General features: G+C 36.0%; 1 protein-coding gene across 2 annotated transcripts in view; it reads right to left on the bottom strand.

The window, feature by feature from the left end:
* Positions 1-13985, bottom strand: part of MDFIC2 (MyoD family inhibitor domain containing 2) — a 105512-nt gene extending 91527 nt beyond the window's left edge. For both annotated transcript variants that reach the window (XM_033200005.1, XM_033199996.1), the window contains exons 1-2: positions 13904-13985; positions 13257-13344 (exon numbers count right to left, since the gene is read on the bottom strand). In XM_033200005.1, coding sequence (XP_033055896.1) covers positions 13257-13344 — 88 coding nt within the window. In that variant the 5' untranslated portion in view covers positions 13904-13985. The remainder of the gene's footprint in view (positions 1-13256; positions 13345-13903) is intronic.
* Between the last annotated feature and the right edge of the window lie 8587 nt (positions 13986-22572).

Consider the following 22572-nt stretch of genomic DNA (forward strand, 5'->3'; position numbering starts at 1 on the left):
GTAATAGGTTTAAAAATACGCCAGCTATATTGACTTCTCCAAACTTTTCCAGTCTTCTTTAATTTTAGCTGTTGTAATGAGCGCAAATGAGGGGCTCTTTGTTAGCCATCTTTAAGTATATTTCAAAGCAGAGACTATGATAGAAGATGTACTGGATTTAGGATCAGAATACTTGGCTTGGGACCTGCTCCTGTTGTTTACTACCTGGGTGACTTTGGACCCAATTATCTAAACTTCTCTGACCTTTATTTTCCTCATTTGTAAAAAAGCTTGATAATACTTCTGCACATATATTTTATGTAACTAAGCTGAGGCATCGATGTGCAATAGATTGTAAAGTGCCATCCAAAGGCCAAAAGTAAGGTGTGAGGATCTCACGTGGTGTTTTGGGTTGGCCAGATTAAAAGGAAATACCAAAACACATTGTAATGAATTCCTTTGAGATTTAAAAGCAGAAAATGTGAAACAGGCTGAATATTCAAAAATGGGTAATTAATTACCTATATTTTGTTACTTCATAGAATACTATATGTAGAGCCATTGAAATTATACCATAAATCTGTGTTTATTGCCCTAGAAAGGTGTTCACATTAATTCATGAATCATCAAAACATGCTATTAAAATATTACATTATCATATTTTATTAAAATTATAAATTTGTGTCTGTTTGTATACACACACATACACAAATATAAAGCATATAATATGTACAGTAGCTATGCATGTTGGGATTGAGAATAATTTTTGCCATTTTCATTTTTTAATTTTTCTAAAAAATAGATAACTTACATAAAGCCGCACACAAGCACATACCCATAAAGACATATATTAAAAATTCCCATTGAATCCAGAGGTTTCTATAATCTCTGACAACTCCTGTCTCTCTGATCCCTTAATATCCAGTCCATGGCCAATGCTCGTTGGGGTCAGCGTTCTCCTGGGTGCCAGCCCTTTGTTTTCATTCCTGGAAACCAGTATCTCAAATTCAGAATTCATGTCTTTGCATTTGTGGATGCAACAAGCTTCTAACTAGTCACTCTGGTTTCAGTCTCTACCCTTCCAATCCGTCTTCATAATATCCTCAAAACACAAATCTTTTCTAAAGCACAGAGCTGATTCTGTTATTGTTAGGTCTTCTCTGCCTTCCTGAACCCAACCTCACATATATTTTATGGCTTCCCTTTGTCTAATAACATTCAGTTTACACTCTTCAACCTAATGTTAAAAGTCCTTCATAATATAGTTAAGATTTATTTCACACTCCCACACATGCCCTTTCTCCAGTCAAACATAGCTATTGTTCTCTGAAAAGAACATACCCCAGACTTTTCTGCCTCCACACTTTGGGCCATTGTATTCCATCAGTTTGTATTGTTACTGCCTATTGAAACACTATCCATGATGTATAGTGCAGCGGAATTCCCCATTTGTCTGAATTCTAGATGTGCTGCTTCCTACCTCTGAATCTCATACCTTCTTTGAAATTTATCCTTCCATTTATTCATGTCATTTTTGAGCATCTGCTTTACTTCAGGGGCTATTGTACCTCAAATGTAGAGGTAAACAAGCCAGACACGCCCTTGCCCTTGAGTAAACAACAATCTCATACTTAACATTTCTCCTTGATTTAAATCTATTGAGTTAGAGATAAACTTTCCTTACCTACCACCGTCTCTTACAACATTATAATACAACAACTATATATATCTTACAGCAACTATAATCAATGTGTATTGATTATAGGCACATCAAGTGTTATCTTACAAATAGAAGATATTCAATAAAAATATAGTTAGAAGGACACAGAGACAGATAGAGTTAAATATGTATATTTTTCCAGCAATGTAGTTATATACATACATATATATTATATATTATATGTATATTAGCTTTTAACCATGTTACTTTCCCCTGTTGAGTGTTTTCAAAAATTAGATTTGATTCCTAATTAGCATTATTACTTCATCTCTAAAATAAAAAGAACTAGTTCTTTCTCCCAGTTGTATCTAGGGGAATCCAAGATGAGACTGACATTTGTTAAGTAACATTGAAGCAAAAAGTACTTTCTTCTATCATAGAACAAGTTATGTTACAAAACCCAACCTTGGCTATTTGTCCTAGAGTTCAGAGTGTGGCTTTTTAATTAATGGATGTCGGCCCACATAATGTAGAGGTTTAAATCTATACCAAATTTGGACACTACAATGTATTCATGTCCTATAAACACACTACGTCTCCAAGTTATGTTGTTATTTAAAAAAAAAAAAGTCAAGAAAGCCCTTAGTGCAATTGTCTCCTCTTCTTTTGTTCCTAAATAAATGATTCATTTAGTAATTTCCCTTGGAAAAGTGAACTTCTTACTATCTATTAAGTACCTCCCTCTCTTTATGTTATAGTTTTTCCTCATTTAAAAAGACGATATTAGTTATTTTCTTTTTTTTAAGAAAAGAGGCTGGGTGATAAAGAATTATTTACACAAAAGTTCTTTTCTTTTGAGACACAGCTGTAAAAAATGTGTTACTATTTTAAAATTAATTATGTTGTTTCAAGTGACTATTTAGCCCAAACCTACTGAGTCCATTAAAAACAAAACAAACAAAAAACACTTTTTTAATTTTAAGGTAAATCTGCATCTAAGGAATTGGGTATGTTCATATGGTTTGGTGTGTGAGAGATTTCATACTGCAAAATCCACCCAAATTGTTTTTCCATGTTCTATTATATTTCAAATACAGCTGAATAGTTTGTGCTTATCTGAGTCCCGTGGTAAACAGGATGTGTTGCTGATATTTTATTTTCCCAACTGAATTATAATTTTCTTGATTGGGCATGGGAATCATTGTGTATTCCTTGTGTAAGTACGTGTCTTGCAGGAAATGAAAACACTTGTTGATTTCATTTACTTAATTTTATACTATTTTGTAAAACAAATGCTTCTTTTACAGTAGGAATGGTTTGTTTTATCAATCTGCATTTGCACATATTGGTCTAATAGTTATAAGACACATATGAAGTGTGCAATCTTATCTTAATTTATGGCCTGAATATATATTTTTGATATATTCTTAATTCTCAAGAAGATTTATTTATATAAACTTTTCATATTTTATGGAATTTATATTCAAGATATTGAACATAAATATTAGCAGATATCTTTTGGTAACTCTAGAGGAAGTTTATTTTCTATCTATAATGCTGAATTTTCTAAATACAAAAAGTGAAATATATTAGATATGTGAAAGAGGGGTTAAAAATGCAGATTTTCTTCTGTTGTCTGTTGTTTGAGATTAGAAATCATGAAGGACTTTTCTTTACTTTCTGCAGGGTAGCTATTGCATTTCAGATTCATATCCGTGGGGAAATGTAGCTCAAGAAGAAGAATTGCCTGATGTCTTATTTAATACTACGCTTCTATGAGTTGTCCTCTCTACTTTTTCTTGAAGTTATACACTGGCAAAACTACTGTCATTGCCCTTGCTTTTCATCTTTGCTGCACATTTACTTCTCGACAGGCTTAAATAATGGTTAAAATGGTTGAAATGATTTATGCCTGTAGAGTGATGTCTTTATTTTCTCTATTCACATTCCTTTTTTTTCTTTTCTTTTCTTTTTTCACTAATGGTCTGGTGAACACCTAGTGTAGGTGCATTTTATTAGCGAGTATATTCCCTCTAAATGCGGTTCCTAAGCTGAAAGAAATGGGCCATAATCATATAAAAGTAAAGTATCTCTTTGTAGAATTTACAAGAAACGGAATGTCCTTATTCCTGAGGCATAGAACATAAGAGACTTTTTTTCTCTCACTGTAAGACTGTTCTTTGTACTAATGTTGATTAAGTGTATCACATCAATAGCTATTGTGACATGTAGGAAAATGAATGATTCTACTGAAAATCTCTATTAAAAGGTGTAACTTGCTTGAAATTTCTAGTTATCTACAATGGTCTTCTTCCTACTGGGGCAGGACGATTGGTTCCTGGTCTCTACAGATTGCTTCACTCCTAGTTCATAAAACTGTAATTAATAATGGTGAGCTAAGATCATTCTGGATTTGATGTACTGCCTTATCATCACTGAATGAGAGTCTCTAAATCTGCTATTTAACAACTTATCAGGACTTTGCACTGATTAATTCATCTGGTCATAGTCTGAAGGCTGACATGGCATCTTGTAGGCCTTTCATTCCGTTGGGATCAACATCATCATTTTATATGAAATGAGCTTACTACTTTATAGGCTTAGTTGGAAAGAAATTTTAACCATCAGCACTAGGATGTGACACTGGAATTTAATTTGTTGGCCTATGAGAACAGAGAAGATCTCGTCTTTTGCTGAACTTTCTAAATATAAATTAAAGTTATCAGAGAATCAAAATGATTTTGACATTTGAACTTCAGTAGAAGGCCAATACATTTAGAGTAAGTACTCTCCTTCCTGAAACATTCAGCACTTCATCAACAGCACATATCAATTCTTAAGAAAATATTATTCCCTGTGGAGAAGAGCATGGGTCACTGCTACTGGCTCTGACCAGAATAGACATTATGTTGGGGCCACACAGCATCTATTCTCCCTTTATTCTGATGCTCAAACCCTGAATTCCCTCTGAAGAAGCATCTGCCTCTCATTGTGTGTAACATTATGGTGCTGTCACTCAAGTTTTCTTGGCTTGCTAACCCAGGAGTTAGACTCATGGCCAAAGTTTTTGAGTTTTCTTCCTTGGGACTTGGAGTCTTAAGGAAGGGAATAGGAGGAACAAAAAATTATATGGCGCTAATTTATTCCAGAAGTGGTGATCTGAATGCATTATATCCTGCTCCTAGGCTCACCAGAGCTAGATTAGTTCCTGATTCTCCTGACCCTAGATTTCCCTTTTAGATTGTGAGCTACTCTTGCATTTTCCAGTAAATTACCTTTATCATTAATGTAGCCAGAATCAGTATCTGTTATTTTCCTCTCAAAAACTGATAAAGCTCCCTTTTAATATCGCTGAATTTTGAAGGTAATGTGCCACTATTTGATAGTTCTTTATTTTATTTTTCTGAGATGGAGTCTTACTCTGTCACCCAGGCTGAAGTGCAGTGGTGCGATCCTGGCTCACTGCAACCTCCGCCTCCTGGGTTCCAGAGATTATCTTGCCTCAGCCTCCTGAGTAGCTGGAATTACAGGCATGTGCCACCACACCCTAGTAATTTTTTGTACTTTTAGTAGAGATGGAGTTTCACCATGTAGGCCAGGTTAGTCTCAAACTCCTGAACTCAAGTGATCCATCCTTGGCTTCCCCAAATGCTGGAATTACAGGCGTGAACCATTGTGCCCAGCTTGATAGTTCTTTAGAGAATAAAATGTAGTAGGATAGAGTTTACTACTACAGTATAAGCTATATGTTTAATAGGCATTCCCAGGGTTAGTAGTTTTTTGCACTCCCAAATGTCAACCAGGGTCTATGAAAGGCTCTAGGGCCTGTTTCCAGGCAAGCTCTCCGCACTCATGGAATCTCAGCCTTCTCTTTGGTCAAGATGCCCCAGTCACTCCTGTTTTCTTTCACATCTTGGAGCATGACATGTTCTTTCCTGCCCCAGTGCCTGTATACTTGCCATTCTTTCTACCGGAAATATTATTTAATTTCCATTTCTCTCCCCATAAACAGATGCCATCTCATCCTTCAGATCTAAGCAAAATCTCAATACTTCTCTTGTTAACATTTCTCAAAATAGAACAACTCATCTCATATATCCTATTGCCCAATTGACAATTTCCATGAGGGTACCTCAGAGGCATTAAACAAGTAATCTGCTCCACCCAGATCCTTGACTCCTCCCTTTTCTAGCCAATTTCTCTCTCCCACTTCACCCTTCATCGTTACCACTTCACAGTGTCAAAAGCCAGGGGTCAGCCTTTGACTCCTTTCTTTGTATCACCCCACATCAAGGCACAAGCCAGTCCTGTTGGTTCTAACTTCGCATAGACCTCAAATTCAATTATTTCTATTTCATCTTCAAAGTTGTATCCTATCCCAGTTACCATCTTTTGCATGGCCAACAGCAATATTCTCCTACTTTATTTCTGTTTCTTCTCTTTACCTCATGCAATATAAATGACTGCATATGTTACCCTGTGTAGAATCTCCAGTAGCTTCTAATTCCAAATAGGGGAAAAAGTATCCAAATTCCTGACTGGTCAACAAGGTCCTGCATTATTTCCAACTTAAGCACCTTCTTTTCCCTCTTTCCCCTTTTTCTTCATTCCCTTTTCCTTTTCCTTCCTCCCTTCCTTTCTATCCAGCTATTCTGAGCTGTACTATCTGCACAGGCTGTTCTCCCCAATGGAATGCTTTTCCCAGATTTTTGCAGCACTGGCTCATTCTTGTTATTTAAGTCTCAGCTCAAATAACTTTCCCACAGAGAGAACTTCCTTGACCACTGATTCTAAAGGATAGTCCTCATGCCAATCTCTATCACAACATCTTGTTTCAAAGCTTCGAAACAATTACCCTTGTGAAATTATCTACTTCATGGCCTTGTTTTTTATATGACTTACAAGGGCGTATTTTCACATCTATTTTTTTCTGTTGGCTATGCTTAAAAACAAAACAACATTCCATTTGGCTGTTACCTTTTCTTCACCGCTATTTTTGTTATTAGGTAACGCACTTTCATGAGTTAATGACAACTACAGAAATAAGAGCTAATAATTCCATTACCTGTGTTTACATGTAGAAAGAGTCTCAAGATATGCTATTTGTGGAAATTAACAATTTAAAGTAAGCATTAGTGTGGCTTAATATTTAAGCTAGATACAAAAAATATCCCTTTTAGAAATGAGAATTATCTGAGTGAGAGAATTAGCATGGATTAATATTGAGTCATTATAATAAAGCACTTAAGTACATAAGTTCCTTGAGGGCAGGAACTGTGACATTTTCATTTTTTGGCATCTTTGTTTCTTTGTCTCACATGTTTTCTCTGAGTTCAAGAGGAGCCACATCAAATGGTTGCTGAATTGAATAAAACGCATATTTCAGAATTATATTAATGTTCATGATCCAAAATTATTTTCTGAGGAAATGAAGTAAGTTGTTTTCACTTAGAGTTAAAGGGAAGTCCAGTGAATTTACGAATGTCAGTAAATGTGGGAAAGATTCTCAGTTTCTTCATCTCATTTGAAAACAAACATGAAAGTTCAGGAATGAGATGAGATTTTTGTATTATGCATTTGAGATTTTGCATTATACTGAAAAGGGAATTTTTGGAACCTGGATTTTTTGGACCTCTAGGCTCTTTTCTAGTATTTTGGATTATTAGTCTCTAATATTGGTTAATTCTGATAACCAGTGTATTCAAGGTGCCAAAACACTGGCGACGTAACTTTTCTATGCCAACACTAAATAAGTTTAGAGGCATTTCCTCCAAATTGCACCTAAATAATGGGGTTTATTTATTTATTTATTTATTGAGATGGAGTCTTGCTCTGTTACCCAGGCTGGAGTGCAGTGGCACGGTCTCAGCTCACTGCAATCTCTGCCTCCCGGGTTCAAGCGATTCTCCGGCCTCAGCTGCCCGAGTAGCTGGGATTACAGGCACCCGCCACCACGCCTGGTTAGCCTGGCTCATTTCTGTATTTTTAGTAAAGACGGGGTTTCATCATGTTGACCAGGCTGGTCTCAAACTCCTGACTTCGTGTCTGCCTGCCTCGGCCTCCCAAAGTGCTGGGGTTATAGGCAGGAGCCACCTCTCCTGGCCAATAATGGTTTTTATATCACCAAAGATTGCGGTCATCATGTGACTACTTACAGAAAAGAAGCTATACTTAATTCAAAAAACTATACAATTCTCATCTTTCATACTCTTTCCTTCCTGACATGTATGGAAGGAGAGAAGAAAGCTTGTTTATTGCCCATTCCCCACCCCCTATATTTTTTATCATTTTTTTCTCTCTCATGAATTTTTCCATTTGGGTACAACACAATTTAATAGTCATTGGATAGCGCCAACATCTGGGTAGAAGATTTTGCAAAACTACTGCTTTGGTGCACTTGGAACTTGGAATGATTTGTTTTTCCCCTATTGGTGACAACAGTGAATAAAATGCCCCACTAAAACAATTACAGGTAGCTAGTTTTCTGAAGGACAAAAAATGTATTTCAATATTCTTAGCTTCACATTTTTTAGGTCACATGATTGGTGTCTTGACTTTGCTCATATGTATAAATATGTATGTATATGCATGTATGTGTACAAATATACACATTGACTTTGTTTGACTTTGCTCATACAAATAAATATACATAAATATGTATATGTATGTGTGTATATATTTATATAGAGAGAGAGAGAGACAAATAAAGAGATAGAGAGAAAATCTCTGCCAATGCAGCAATGTTTATGGAAAACCAGTTTTCAGAAAATTATATTAGGTTTTGTTTAGAGATACACCCTCCTAGAACAGAAGCTGCAAACTGGCAGTCTATGGCCTGAAATAGACCCCAGAGCCTGGTTTCATTTGTCCTCCTTGGTATTTTATTGTTGTTGTTGTTGTTGTGTTGTTATTGTTATTGTTGTTGTTATTACTCAACCTTTAACAATCTGGAGATTTCACAAAGAAATCCAGATTTCCAGTTTTTCCTGAAAAATCAGGAGACAATATAAGAAATTGTATGCAGTTCAAATGCTGGCAATGCTGTGATTTTAAACTGCAAATGGCAACAATTTAAGGGCTTCCATCCCTTCATCTTGATGTTTCTCTTCCGTATCAAATGGTGTAAGCTACAAGCACTGAAATGCTTACCCAGAATGCTCCTTGGTTTAATGGGGTATTACATGATATCCTATTCCACCTGTAATTTTTCCCCCCAATTTCTATGTTATAACAATTTTTCCTCCATAAAGTTTTTCACATTTGGACCTGTTTTCTCCTTCTCTTTGATATGACTTTCATTCAGGTCATATTTTTCTCACTTCAAGGCTGCTAAATGTAGCTGTTTGTATTAGCCATCACCACCCCCTTCCCTTAACCTTTCCTCTGCTGACTCCACCCCATTTTGCACACCAGTTACATATTTACAGGCTCATATCACACAAGCCTTGCCTCAGTTTCTTAGTTCTTGTCCTCAGGCCTCCAGTGACAACAAATAATCAATGTCCACTACTTAACCAAAAGTCAGCACTCAGTCTATTTTCTCACTTCATTTTGCATTATTCCATATGTGAATAATTAGCCAATATGCCCATTTCCCTAGCACTGAAATAGGCATCTTCCAGCCTCTGATGCCTTTGCTCCCAGCATCACCTCCTTCTCTCCACTGTGCAAAGAGACTGTGACTGCCTTCAAGACTGGACTTCCTAGACCACCTTGGCCCACAGTTGCATAATGCAGCTCATCCTGCCTGGTGCATATATTTTATTTTGTTTTGAATCAGAGTCTTGCTCTGTTGCCCAGGCTGTAGTACAGTGGTGTGATCATAGCTCACTGCAGCCTCAACCGCCCAGGCTCAAGCAATCGCTGGCCTAAGTCTCTCTAGTAGCTGGGACTATAGGGGTATGCCATTACACTCAGCTAATTTTATTTTATTTTATTTATTTTTTTTGTAGAGATGGTATCTTACCATGTTGCCCAGGCTGGTCTCAAACTCCTGGGCTCAAGGGATCTTCTCATCTTCTCCCAAAGTGCTGGGATTATAGGCATGAGTCACTAAGCTGAGCAATGCTGCATATTTTTAAATCATGCCATGTTTCTCTGATTATCTTAAAACAGGGTTTCTCCAAACATGGTTTAAAAATGAGTGCTTTTTTGGGTCTGTCAATGGTGTTTCTCAAACAAAATTTAGTCTAATTTTTTGTAATAGCTCTGGTTGTGGCTTTCCTAGATCTCTTTGACACCACCACTGATGTGGACAGACCCATGACCCATTTGGGGAAAGTCAAGGGCAATTAGGAGCCTCTTTACTTTCCTGGCAAAAGCAAGACGATTGAATGAGATGAATGAATAATAAGGTCCTTGAGTGCAGGAGCATATTTCTTTTTTGTATTGTTCTCTGTCACACTTATACCTTGTCTCTAGTCTCTCCAGTTAATAACATTGAATTGAATTGGATAAATGATATGAATGTTTGAAGTTGAGAAGTTAGAAATAATAGCAGTACTCATAATGGTGACGATGGTAGTAACTCCTGTTGCTTGCATGTTCACTGTGAAATCAAGCACTTCACTCAGCGCTTTGTGTCAGTGACTCCAGTGAAGTGCTTGCTCCAACCCGAATAAGGCATTGCTGTGATTACCCACATTTTAACAGTGAGCAGTATTCAGCTGGAGTTCCAGAGGGAGGCAGCAGAGTCACTGTCATGTGAGATGTGACCACTTTGTCATTAATGAAAAAAACACTTTTTTGAACAACTGAAAGTATCAGTATTGCTTTTTAAGGGGGAGTGAGGGAGGGTGGAAGTAGACACATTTAAAGTTCTGATTGATAACTGTTGTGGAAGTCACTGCAATAAAGTGGTTTAATGAAATGAATAGAATTTGGACCTCAAAGACTGAGGTTGGAGATTCAATTTGCCACTTAACAGCCCTGCAAATTTGAGCAAGATCTAAAGTCTTTCCAAGCCTACGTCCCTTAATTTGTAAAATGGGGGCAGTACTACTGCATACCACCTTGTTGTAGGAATTAAAAGGAGGAATTTATATAAAATACTATAAAAAGTGTTGTTACTATTACCAATGGTTCAGAAAATATAATTATGTTATTCTGAGTAATATATTACTCAGTAATATTTTACTCAGTAATATATTACTGAGTAATGTTTTTAAAGAGGGGAAAAAAACAGAGAAGTAATGAAATCATAGTCCCATAATCTCATAAAGCAAGCATTCTAGTCCCTAGCTAGGAAATTGAGGCTCAGGGAGGTAACGTAACACGGCACAATCACCCAGCTAGTAGGTGGCTGAGCTGAGATTTAAAAACCATGCCTGCCTGATTCCAAATGCCATGCTCTTTTTACTGCACCACTTTGCCTTTTTAAAAAAATAAGCCAATCCATATGCTTTTCCTTAACATTGAAAAAAAAAAGACATTTATGTTTGAAAACCAACTCATCCTGATAATTCCCAATTAAGATGTTGTCATCTAGCATCTGGCTCAATTTCCTTTTATGAAATATAGTAAACATAATTTGAGTGTAGCTTAAATGAAGTGTCCAAATGAGATAAAACAGGTCACCTGGGAAATTAGATTTTATAGATTACAAGAATTCAAGGCCTAAGTTGTACTTAATGGACACAATTCTTTTTTTAAAGAAAATTCTTCAGGAAACAATTGATTGGTCTATCAATTTCATTATTATTTCTGTATGAGACTTCCGTAGCACGGAGTAATTAAAGTAAAAATAAATAATATGAACTTCATCGCAATTGTAGTGAAGAACATCTCTATCTTCATGAATTTGAGATTCATAAGAAAAACACAGGGGATCTTTGATGCATGCTCTATTTTTTTCCCTTCCACATTGTTTTTAAAGGATTCTATTTAAAAGACCTTTTCAAAAAAAGAAGTTAGAGAATTTTCAAGCTTTTAACAGAAATGATTCTGGCAACACTTTATGTCTGTATCAACTTTAGTCCTGAAGTAGAGTCTCTTAAAGAGATGATGTCCTACTATTAAAATTGCTTGGTGGGGAATTGGACAGAGAGAATTACCTTTATTCTTTTTTAAAGAAGTGTATTTTTATTATTTTTAATTTTATTTATTATTATTATTTTTGAGACAGAGTCTTGCTCAGGCACCCAGGCTGGAGTGCAGTGGTGTGAGCTCGGCTCACTGCAACCTCCACCTCCCAAGTTCAAGCGATTCTCCTGCCTCAGTCTCCTGAGCAGCTGGGACTACAGGCGTGTGCCACCACACCGGACTGATTTTTGTATTTTTAGTACAGACAGGATTTCATCATTTTGGCCAGGCTGGTCTCAGTCTCCTGACTTCAACTGATCCACTTGCCTTGGCCTCCCAAAGTGCTGGGATTACAGGTGTGAGCCACCGCACCCGGCCATAAGTGTATTTTTAAATTAGGGTTGGGGGTAGGGTGAGATTAAGGACAAGAGTGGATGTGAGGGTATGATGAAGTTGGAGGTGTTGATTTCAACACTGTAGGAAAACATTTTTGAGCACAGATCATGTTCTGACAAGTAATTTAAACATTTTTTTTTCTTTGGAACATGATGAGGTGGTGGTTAAATTCACATGCTGTAGAATCACACAAAGTGGCATTGAATCTCAGCTCTGGCACTTCCCAATTTTGTACTTTTCGGCAAGTTACTAGAACTCTTTAAGGCTCTATTTTCTTATTGGCAAATTAAGGATAATAACTGCTTCGTAGGGTTGTCATGATGATTCAGCAAAATCATCAATAAATGTCAATAAACATTGTCAATATTGACATTATTATTATTATTTTGGTCTGTCTAATTAACCTGACATATTTATTAGAGTTTCCTATGACCTTATAAAGCAAATTTTAAGAATGTCAACTACTTAAGTAAGAGCTGTCCTTTTACAATTTAATAGATTCATTAAATGCTGAAAAAGACACAGCATACCTATTTAGATAAAATATCAAATGTTTCTTTTTATGAGACATTAAAAGTGATCATAAAATCAAAAAATTATAAAACCCTGCCTTCTAGTAAATAATCACAGGTTTAGATGTATTTTCAAAAGTGCACAAATCTGTACTCATTAGGAGAACGTATTGATTTGTGTGTGTATTTCAAGCAACCATTTTACGCATGTGGTGCCCATGGCTGACTGCATTCTCTCCTGGGAAGGTGGCTTCTCTAATTGCAGTGAATGGTGATTCTATTTGTAGACATATTTTTCTATAGCAAGCATTCCTTTCTGTGATTATTATTTAAAAATACCTGCCCTTAAATTATTTAGTCTTCTTGGCTATGAAGGAGAAAAATCTACAGCACTGCAAAGACCTCACAGATAATATACATCTGAGTAGAAAATGCATATTAAGTCTTATCAACAAAATAATCTGTTTCCTGCAATACAGGGACCACGAGAAGCATTTTAATAATAAAGATCGTCAAACAACCACTGAAGCCACATGAGAATCCAAAAAAGAAAAAAAAAAGTGAAAATCAGAAGTAATACTATTTGAACAATCAGGACATCTTTTTCCTCCTTCTCCCACACTATTCCTTGCTTATAAACACAAGCAAAATTTTCACACCAATAGAAAATCAAGAGCAAGAAGACTTACCTTCTTTCAACCAAGAAATGTTATTTTTATCATTTTCTAAGTGCTCAGCTGTTCTTACTTTTATCTTTTCCAGCTCAGTTTCTGACATCTAAGTGGAAACAGAATTTGTGATATAAAAAATTCATTAAGAACCCAAATTTATAACATTGAGTTTTATATTTAGAAACTACTGCCATATTATGGGAAAATTTTATCTCTATAGTTTTTCAGTCCACTGTCGAATGTTAAGTCTTAACATCTTATTCGTGTTATTTTAAAACACTGACATTGAAAACTAAACTTTATATACTTCCTTGCCCAGCAACAAAGATTGGTATAAGACCTTACAATTTCTGAATGTGAAAGAATAACAAATTAACAACTAGCCATGGATTTGTAACAAACAAACAAATATTCAGTGGCTGTTTTAGTATTTTTTATAGCCTATAGAAAAGCATGCTGCAAAGTGGTATGCAAAGAGGCAAATAGCAATAAAACACAAAAGCATCTTTTCAGGAATTTATTGGGTGGGAATAAGAACCTTATGACCTAAGCCAGGCCAAGTTGAGCTCCCTGAAGGTGTTGACGAGACCTATTATGCACCTTCAGTGCAGTGCACTTAACTTTCGCAATGAGCTCTGCTTGAATCAACACTGCAAAGTACTTACCTGTGTGTTCCAAACAGAGGCCCAAAGTGTGGGACTGGGGAGCAGCGAGCTGCAGCCTCCCTTGTCTCTGGATGTCCAGCATTCCTCTATCCTGACAGAAATGAGCGAAGAAGCAAATACGCTCCCTCCCGGGGTGGTGCTAGATTTGTATTGCTGCCAGAAGCATCCAACTTGCGGCTGAGAGTTTTTTTTTTTTTTTTTTTTAAGGTAATATAAAGCCTGTGGTTGAAAACAATAAAAACCTTCTCCAGGCTAGTACTTGTTTTAAATGACACTCTGCAAAACAGGGAAAAAATAATAAACTCTTTTCAAGTGGACCAAGTTTCTTCCATCCCTGCCATTCATTACTTCAGGTTAATATCAAAAGATGTAGAAAAAAATGTATTGAAAAATATACACAAGCTATTTTGGTTAACAGAAAAGAAAGGGAAACCTTTAAAGCTACATTCTGGAAATTCATCCTGTAGTTGATAGTTTGAAAAGCGAGTGTTTTTTCCACCTAATATTTTATAAACAACAAGAAAACTTTTCAGGCTTTTTTGATCATCTGTAGATATTCCAAAGGAAGTTTGGAATAACATTCCAAAGATGATATGTCATTAAATTCTTAAGTAAGGATAATACTAATTTTGCCAGACATGGTGGCTCACATCTGTAGTACCAGCACTTTGAGGAGGCTGAGGCAGGAAATGGATTGCTTGAGGCAAGGAGTTCCAGACCAACCTGGACAACACAGTGAGACTCCATTTCTACAAAATTATTTTAAAAAAATTTTTTTTTAAAATTAGCTGGGTGCTGATATATGTCTATAGTCCTAGCTATGTGAGAGGTTAAGGTGGGAGAATCCCTTGAGCCTGGGAGGTTGAGGCTGCAGTGAGCCATGATTGCACCAGTGCACTTCAGCCTGGGCAATAGAGCAAGACCCTGTCTGAAAGGAAAAAATAAAAAGGAAAAGAAAAAAGGATAATCATATTTTCAATGGAAGATTATAAACAGAAAGCATAACTCTTGGGTACACATCATGATGAATAGTACACCATTTCTAAAAGCTGTCATTTTTCTCATCAAGGAAAATAATATTTATTTTTTGTCGCAAGGTGGCTTGCTTCCTCCAGTGCCTTTACCTGGACAAGTGTCCATTATCAGATTCCCTTATCCATTTCACCTCATTTCCCAACTTCATTTCTTTTTGTATGTTGCTCCCACTATATAATCTTTAAAGACTACTTTCATCAGCCAATTTCCATACTAAAATAGCTTTTTTCCCCCCTTTTATCAATAAGATACATTTCAGATTCCTCAGATGGATAAGGAAGACCTTGACTAGTCAGATTCTATACCACAATTTTAAAACTGTGGCCCACAAAGTCTTAAGATTTCTTGGAGGTTCCTAACATTTTGCTCCAACCTAATTGCATTGTGGCTGTTCCTTGAAGGGACTTGCTTCTGTTATCAATATTCCTAGAACAGTTTCCATTTCCACCCCCATCTTGAAGGCTTCCTGATCTCTCTCATCTGGAGATGACCTTACCTTTCTCTGATCTTACTTGGGACTTTTGATATGATCAGTCTCTAATCTTCTGTAAACCTTTCTCATCTTCCTGACAAAACTATAACCACCCCTCCCCCTAGCACAACCAAGGGCTCAGCCTCTATCTCAGTATTTTATGCATCTGTGCATCTGTCTCAGTGTTTAACATGATGCCCACAAATTGATAATCATTAGATAAACTAAAACAGCATATCAAAAACTGGCGATAGTGTTTTCCTTTGTTCCAAAGTTGTGGAATACATATAATTACCAAATTCCTTAATTTGTCTCTTTTCTATGGATAGTTATAGTGTTTTACGTCTCTTCCTCATGCATTTGGAAACCTAATCTGATTTCCTTAATAATTTAATAACTGTCTTTTGGAAAAGCAAATTATCTAAACTTTATGTATTAGTGGGGCCAGAAAGACAATTGAAAAACAATAATCACAGTGATCTTTAAGCAATGAGCAGAGACAACACAAGCGATAAACGAAATCTAAGGCAAAGGTATCTAGATGAGAAAAGACAATTAAGAACCTGGAGAGAATGAGCCAGGGACACGGCTGGAGCTACTAGTCCTCCTAGTTTATTTTCACTTTTATTTTAATATTTGACGGTATGATTATCAATATTATTCCTCAAGAGAAATATATATATTTTAAAATTCCAAAATAGATTTGGATCTTTGTAAGGTTACAAGTCATGTAATCTCTTCTTTTCATGTGCTTTCTAAGGCAGAGAACCCATTCCTACCCACAAACCTGTAATGCTTCCAGGTTCATTTTGAAGCCTTTCTAAGATTTCTGTATTCATTTTTATGTACTCGTATACTTATGTCCAACTAAACAGTTTTTAAAATTTTCTGTCCCAAGAGCAATCCACTACTTAAATCCTTGTCTAAATTTCTCACTTTGGAGAGTATGGATTGTTCTTTGATTACAGTTTATCCTTTGATAATTCTTGACTTATAAATGCTTTCCACTTGCCTGACTTTTCCAAGTACTATGATATAATTATTTAAGTCCAAATATTAGAATAGAATCCCTGTGCAAGAGTTTGTTCTGAGGAGGAAAGATTTGTGAAGATAGTGTGGTGACTAATTTGGACACAATATCCAATTTGCCTGATGTGTTTTCAATATGTGGTCAGTCCTAACTCTTGGAATTTTTCTGTTGTTTTTCTTTATCATTTTTCTCTGCTTGGCCTCTAACTGCCTTTTGATTTTTGCCTTTGCCCTTTGAACTGTTTTTTGTTCTTAAGAGAGTATAACATTCCTCAAATTTTCTATATAGAATTTTCTTTCATTCTGAACAATGCCATTTTTCAAAGTTAGGCAAACTTACTTTGAATTTTGTTGCTGCAATCATTCCTTATAAGAGCTGTAGATATTAATTAGCATAATATTCCATTTTTGTCATCCACTTCATTAGAAGGATGGTAAGAACAGACACCAAGTACTTTTTCCTGGATCAACTTTATATCACTTGTCCTTGTTGGACATTAAGTATATTCCATAATGATGCCAACATTTAACCCATTTATTCATACACCTAGTGATATCCTTGTGCCCCCCAAAATTCTCATCTGGGTAACGGAGTCTGGTTTGGACTAACATTTTAGTCTCTTGAGCTGGGCTGGGCCTTGGAATGAATGAAGTGAACCCACAGTTGATGGCTGGGAGTAAAGAGAAACCAGTCTGATGAACTCCCCGCAAGACAGACTGGGAAACCACAGGGGCCCAACCTAAAGCTCAAAAGTGACAAGCCAGCCTAGGACATCAGGCAAATCTGATTAGAATCCAAGAAGAGTAAATAAATCTTTAAATAATTCCCTGTACAAAGAGTGTTCATTGAGCCCGTTTAAAATAATGAACTAAACAATTAATAATCAGGGATGTGGTCTCAAGGCTCAAGGTTTCTTCTTACAGTCTGCTTTCTTTTTAAAATGGAAATACTGTGAATGTACACTTCTTTTTATAATTCTGTTCCTTTTATTTTGGCTCAAGCCTTAGTATCCCTAATTCCGAATCAAAATCTGATCCAGAAATAGAATCTTTAAGGGCAAACTGTCCAGCAGAAGATAATCTTTGCTAACAGAGTAACCTGCAAGATTATCACACATTTTATGTTCTTTTTCCTGTTAAAATAGAATTAAATGCATGAAGCTAGAGACTTTTGAACAAACAAATAACCAGTTGCTATCATATGAGTCTTTTTGCCTTAAAAATATCACATTATCACTTTTCAGTGTTTTTAAAACAATAAAATTATGTATATAATGTAAGAACATGAAATTAATCAATGTGTAAGTATGCCACCACCTCAAATTACTAGATTTGAGGACTATTGTTTATAGAGCTCTATGAAAGATTTGTGGATTAGATCCAATATAAATGATAAAAGAAGATATACTAATCCTTTGAAAGTATGTTTTCTGCTACAGAATGGAATCTCTGCTATTCAGTATACTTAGTTAAAAAATTTAAATAGCCATTCTAATGACCAATATATATCATGAAATATTTTACATTAAAAAATTCATTTTGTAACTTTTCGGCCTTGATACAAAAATAAACATGTTATAAATCAACACTGGTCTAAGGTATCAAAGGTAAAGGTAAATAAACCAAGAAGAAAATTCCATATTTGTAACACAGGTTCTCCCAGGAGAAGGTTACAGCTAACACCACAAGACATACCAATTCAAGGATTTATGAGATGTTAGATCTCACCAAAAGTTTAGGTATGAAAAATAACACTCAGTGTTACAAAATGCATTAAATTTTATCCTTGCTTCATACCAGGTCATTTAAAAGGATGCTTATCTTGACCAAATTATTTTTATACCTGCTTTTTCTAACTGAGACCTTCGCTGGCATTGAGAAATCGTGTAAGGATAAACATGTGAATAACAGTTGCTAGTAGGTGTATTACGAATATTCTTGGTTCCTCTAGGGGTTACAATATGCATCCTTAATATAATTCACATAGTATAAATATTGCTTCACTTCATGTTATGGGTAATAGCTTTTTAACTATATAATTTCATTTACATGCTCTCTTCTTTGTACTATTATTTTCATATATTTCACATCTACACGTTATAATCCCACAAGCATTGTATGTGTGTGTATATATGCACAGGCTTACAGGCATACCTCATTTTATTGCATTTTGCTGTATTGTGCTTTGCAAATATTGCATTTTTTTCCTATAAATTGAAGGTTTGTGTCAGCCTCGCATTAGTCAAGTCTATTGGTATCATTTTTTTCCCAACAGTATGTGTTCACTTCGTGTGTTAGTAATTTTTACCAATAAAATATTTTTAATTAAGTACAGTTTTTTAAACATAATGCTATTGTACATTTAATAGACTGCAATATAGTGTAAACATAACTTTTTTTTTTTTTTTTTTTTTTGAGACGGAGTCTCGCTCTGTCGCCCAGGCTGGAGTGCAGTGGCCGGATCTCAGCTCACTGCAAGCTCCGCCTCCCGGGTTCCCGCCATTCTCCTGCCTCAGCCTCCCGAGTAGCTGGGACTACAGGCGCCCGCCAACGCGCCCGGCTAGTTTTTTGTATTTTTTTAGTAGAGACGGGGTTTCACCGTATTAGCCAGGATGGTGTCGATCTCCTGACCTCGTGATCCGCCCGTCTCGGCCTCCCAAAGTGCTGGGATTACAGGCTTGAGCCACCGTGCCCGGCCAAACATAACTTTTATACACACTGGTTTTTTGTTTAACCAAAAAATTGGTGTGACTTGCTTTATTGTGATATTCACTCTATTGCAGCAGTCTGAAATTGAACCTGCAATATCTTGAAAATATGTCTATCTGTATATGTATATATATGAATATAAACACACATATATGAGCACACGGTTCAGTTTACTGTCTTAAAAATAAATTAGAAGGAAAAAAATTGTTTAATGTTTACTTTCAAAGTTACCATTTCTGGTTTTCTTCATTACTTCTAGTAGACCTGAATTTTCATCTGATATCGTTCCTCTCTAGCCTAAAGAACTTTTCAGCACTTCTTGAAATGTGGGTATGCTGGTGACAAACTCTCTTAAGCTTTAATTTGTCTAAAAGTGTCTTTAGTTCACTATAATTTGTGAAGGATATTTACGCTGAATATAGAATTCTTGATTGACAGGTCTTTTTGTTCTCTCTCTTTCTTTCTCTTTTTAAAAAACATCATCTTATCATTGTTCCTCTATATCTAATGTGTCTTTTTCTCCTCTTTGGTCTCCTTGACTGTTTTCTTTTTCTCTCTTTCAGCAATTTGACTAGGATGTACGTAGATGTAATTTTCTCTGTATTTTTAGTCTGCTTGGGTTTTGCTGAGATTCTGGGTTTGGTAAGTTGATGTTTTTCACCAAATTTAGAACATTTGGTCCGTCATTTCTTCAGATATTGTTTTTCTGTATTTCTCCCTCTAGGATTCCAATTACACATGTATTAGACCACTTGATATTTTCACACAGTTCATAGAGGCTCTGCTCATTTTTTTCCCCAGTCCCTTTTCTCTGTTATTCAGTTTGAATAATTCCTATAGATTGTCTTCAAGGTCACTAACCCTTTCTTTTGCAGTTGCCAATCTACTATTAAGGCAACCTGGCATAGTCTTCATTTTAAATACACTTTCAGTGTGAGAACTGACATGTTTTTGTGTGTGTAATTCTTACTTCTTAGATGATACTACCTATCTCCCATCCATTATCACTATCTTTTCCTTTAATTCCTTCGTCTTATTTATTACACCTAGTTTAAAGTCACTTTTTGGCAACTCCAACATCTGGGTCTTCTATTGACTTCTTGTTTTCTTGTTAGAGGGTTACATTTTCTTGTTTCTTCAAACATCTAATATTTTTAGTTATATGCTAGACATTATGAATGATACATGGTAGAGAGTCTGGACAATGCTGTAGTATTTGTAGAGGATGTTGAATTTTGTCATAGCAAGTAATTAAATTACTGGTATAACCTTTTGATTCTTCCAGGTTTTATTTTATTTTTTCTGATAATGGGTCATTTTCATCTTTTTGCTTAGTCTTAGGATGTAGTGTTCATGCTTTAGGACCTGGTAATTGTGTCCAAGGCATGTTCTTTTTTAGGTGTCAACTAAATGCCCAAAGTGCATAAAGAAATATCTCCTTTTTGGTTGAGGCAGAGTGTCTCCTAGCACTGTATTAACTGTGGTACCTATGTTCAGTGCTTAGTCTCACAAAAGCTACTTCTTGCCAGATTTATTCAAGTCTCATCCTTTGTATGCACAGCTTAGCCCTTAGCCAAGAATATCTGTGACTGAACCCTGTCTCTTGTCTACCTTATAGAGTTGCCTCTTCTCCATAATCCTGCACTGCAAATTGTAGTCACTTCAACAACCCAAACTCCTGTCTTTGCTGCCTTAGCTCAGCAAGTCTGCCATTAATTTGGGTTCCACCTTCCTGCACTATATTAGGGAAAGAACAGCCAAGTCGAGAGCTGGAGCAAACATGTAGCTCATCTTTTGTGTTTCCCTACTCTTAAGAATCACAGTCTTGTTCTGCCTGTAGACTTATGCTTGAAATAGCTTCTTCCTATATTTTGTCTGGTTTTATAATTATGTATGAATAATGCAAGTCCAGTGCATTCCATCATGACCAAAAGCAGAAGGAATTTTTGAAATTCTTTTACCCCTATCTTTCCAATCAATCATACAGTAGAGATAGTCTTCTCTCTCTGTCCTCCTGTGAAGGGCAGACACAGCCTAGAACAAAGAGTAGCTAAGCTTTGAGATTCAAATTTCACTTTATTTTAAGTTTTAGAAGGATCAGTAGTTTTTAATGTAAGTCTTTTTTATGATAAGTAGCAAAGAGTTGAGATTCCATTTAAGCCATAAATCATATGATAGGTAAGAATACAAATTTGCTTAAAAGTATTGTTTGAGCTAATCATCCCATTAAGTTAAATTTTTACAAATCACTGGGAAGGAAATTTGAAAGGGATGTGTGACTATAGTTTAGATACTGGATGCATATTTTAGAAAAGACTTGGTGTATTATTGCCTCAGTTAATCCTGGAAAAATTGGGACACTAAAATCCCCAGACAACCTGGGGAAATGCTAGAACAGAATAGACTGTTGTCTCGTTTCCTAGAAATACATTAGTAAATTTCAAGACTTATAGAAAATCTCTGCTTCCAATATGGTGTCTGAGTACCAATGGTAGATGGAGGCATATAGATGGAAAGATTTGAGGTCAATATATTATAAGGACTCATGTAGAGAATCCCAAACTTCCTTCAAGCTTGAGAGAAGTACTGAGGGCTAGCAAACAGGAACAGGGGTCCTGATGATTATTAGAGATGCCATTAGTGGATACTACAGACCTGATATAAGCTATAGGCAATGCAAGGTTTTAGACACTGGGAGAAGAAGCAGTGGGGAAAGGGATCTTTGCAAAGGCTAGCAGAAAGTGCTCTACTTAAGTAAAGACCACCAGCAATGACAGTGGGTTACCATGTTGTAGGTGTGCTATCCAGGAGCAAAACAAGGGGAAATTATTTTGCCCCAAAAGCCTCTTTTTTAAGCTAGAAAAGATTGGGAGATTGGATTTGCAAGTTTGTTTTCTACCATCAGCAGAAATGTGGGGTCAAATGCTAAATTAAAATCAGTTATGGAAAAATAATGACATCATATATTTTGTTGATCTGAACACATAGCCTTACCCTACACTTTCATTTCAAGTCCCTTCTTTTCTCCAAAGACCTGCATTATGAGTTTGCCAATGTAGTCAGCACCTAAACAATCCTATTTAGAATTGAATTCTTCTTAGAAGATGACCATCATTACTGACAGAGGTGATTCAGCACCACCAGGCCACCCTGTATCTTCATAGACTGTGTCATAAATGGGTCATTCAAGCTAGCCAATCCAATCCTCTCCCCAAATTTGAAATTGGGATGCAATCAGTTAGCATTTACTTACTTAGGTTAACTGTAGAGTCTAAGTCAGCTAGGGTGGCCTGTTTGGGATGTGGGAAAATAGACAAATTTTGCATGTGGGGGAAAGCAAAGTAGGCAACTTCATTGTGTCAGTTTCCTTATCTGTAAAGTGGAGATAATAATGGTATCTACTTCAGAGTTGCTGGGGAGGAAG

The sequence above is a fragment of the Trachypithecus francoisi genome, unplaced genomic scaffold (assembly GCF_009764315.1).
Source record: "Trachypithecus francoisi isolate TF-2019V2 unplaced genomic scaffold, Tfra_2.0 Lachesis_group0, whole genome shotgun sequence".
In the NCBI taxonomy this organism is placed as follows: Eukaryota; Metazoa; Chordata; class Mammalia; order Primates; family Cercopithecidae; genus Trachypithecus; species Trachypithecus francoisi.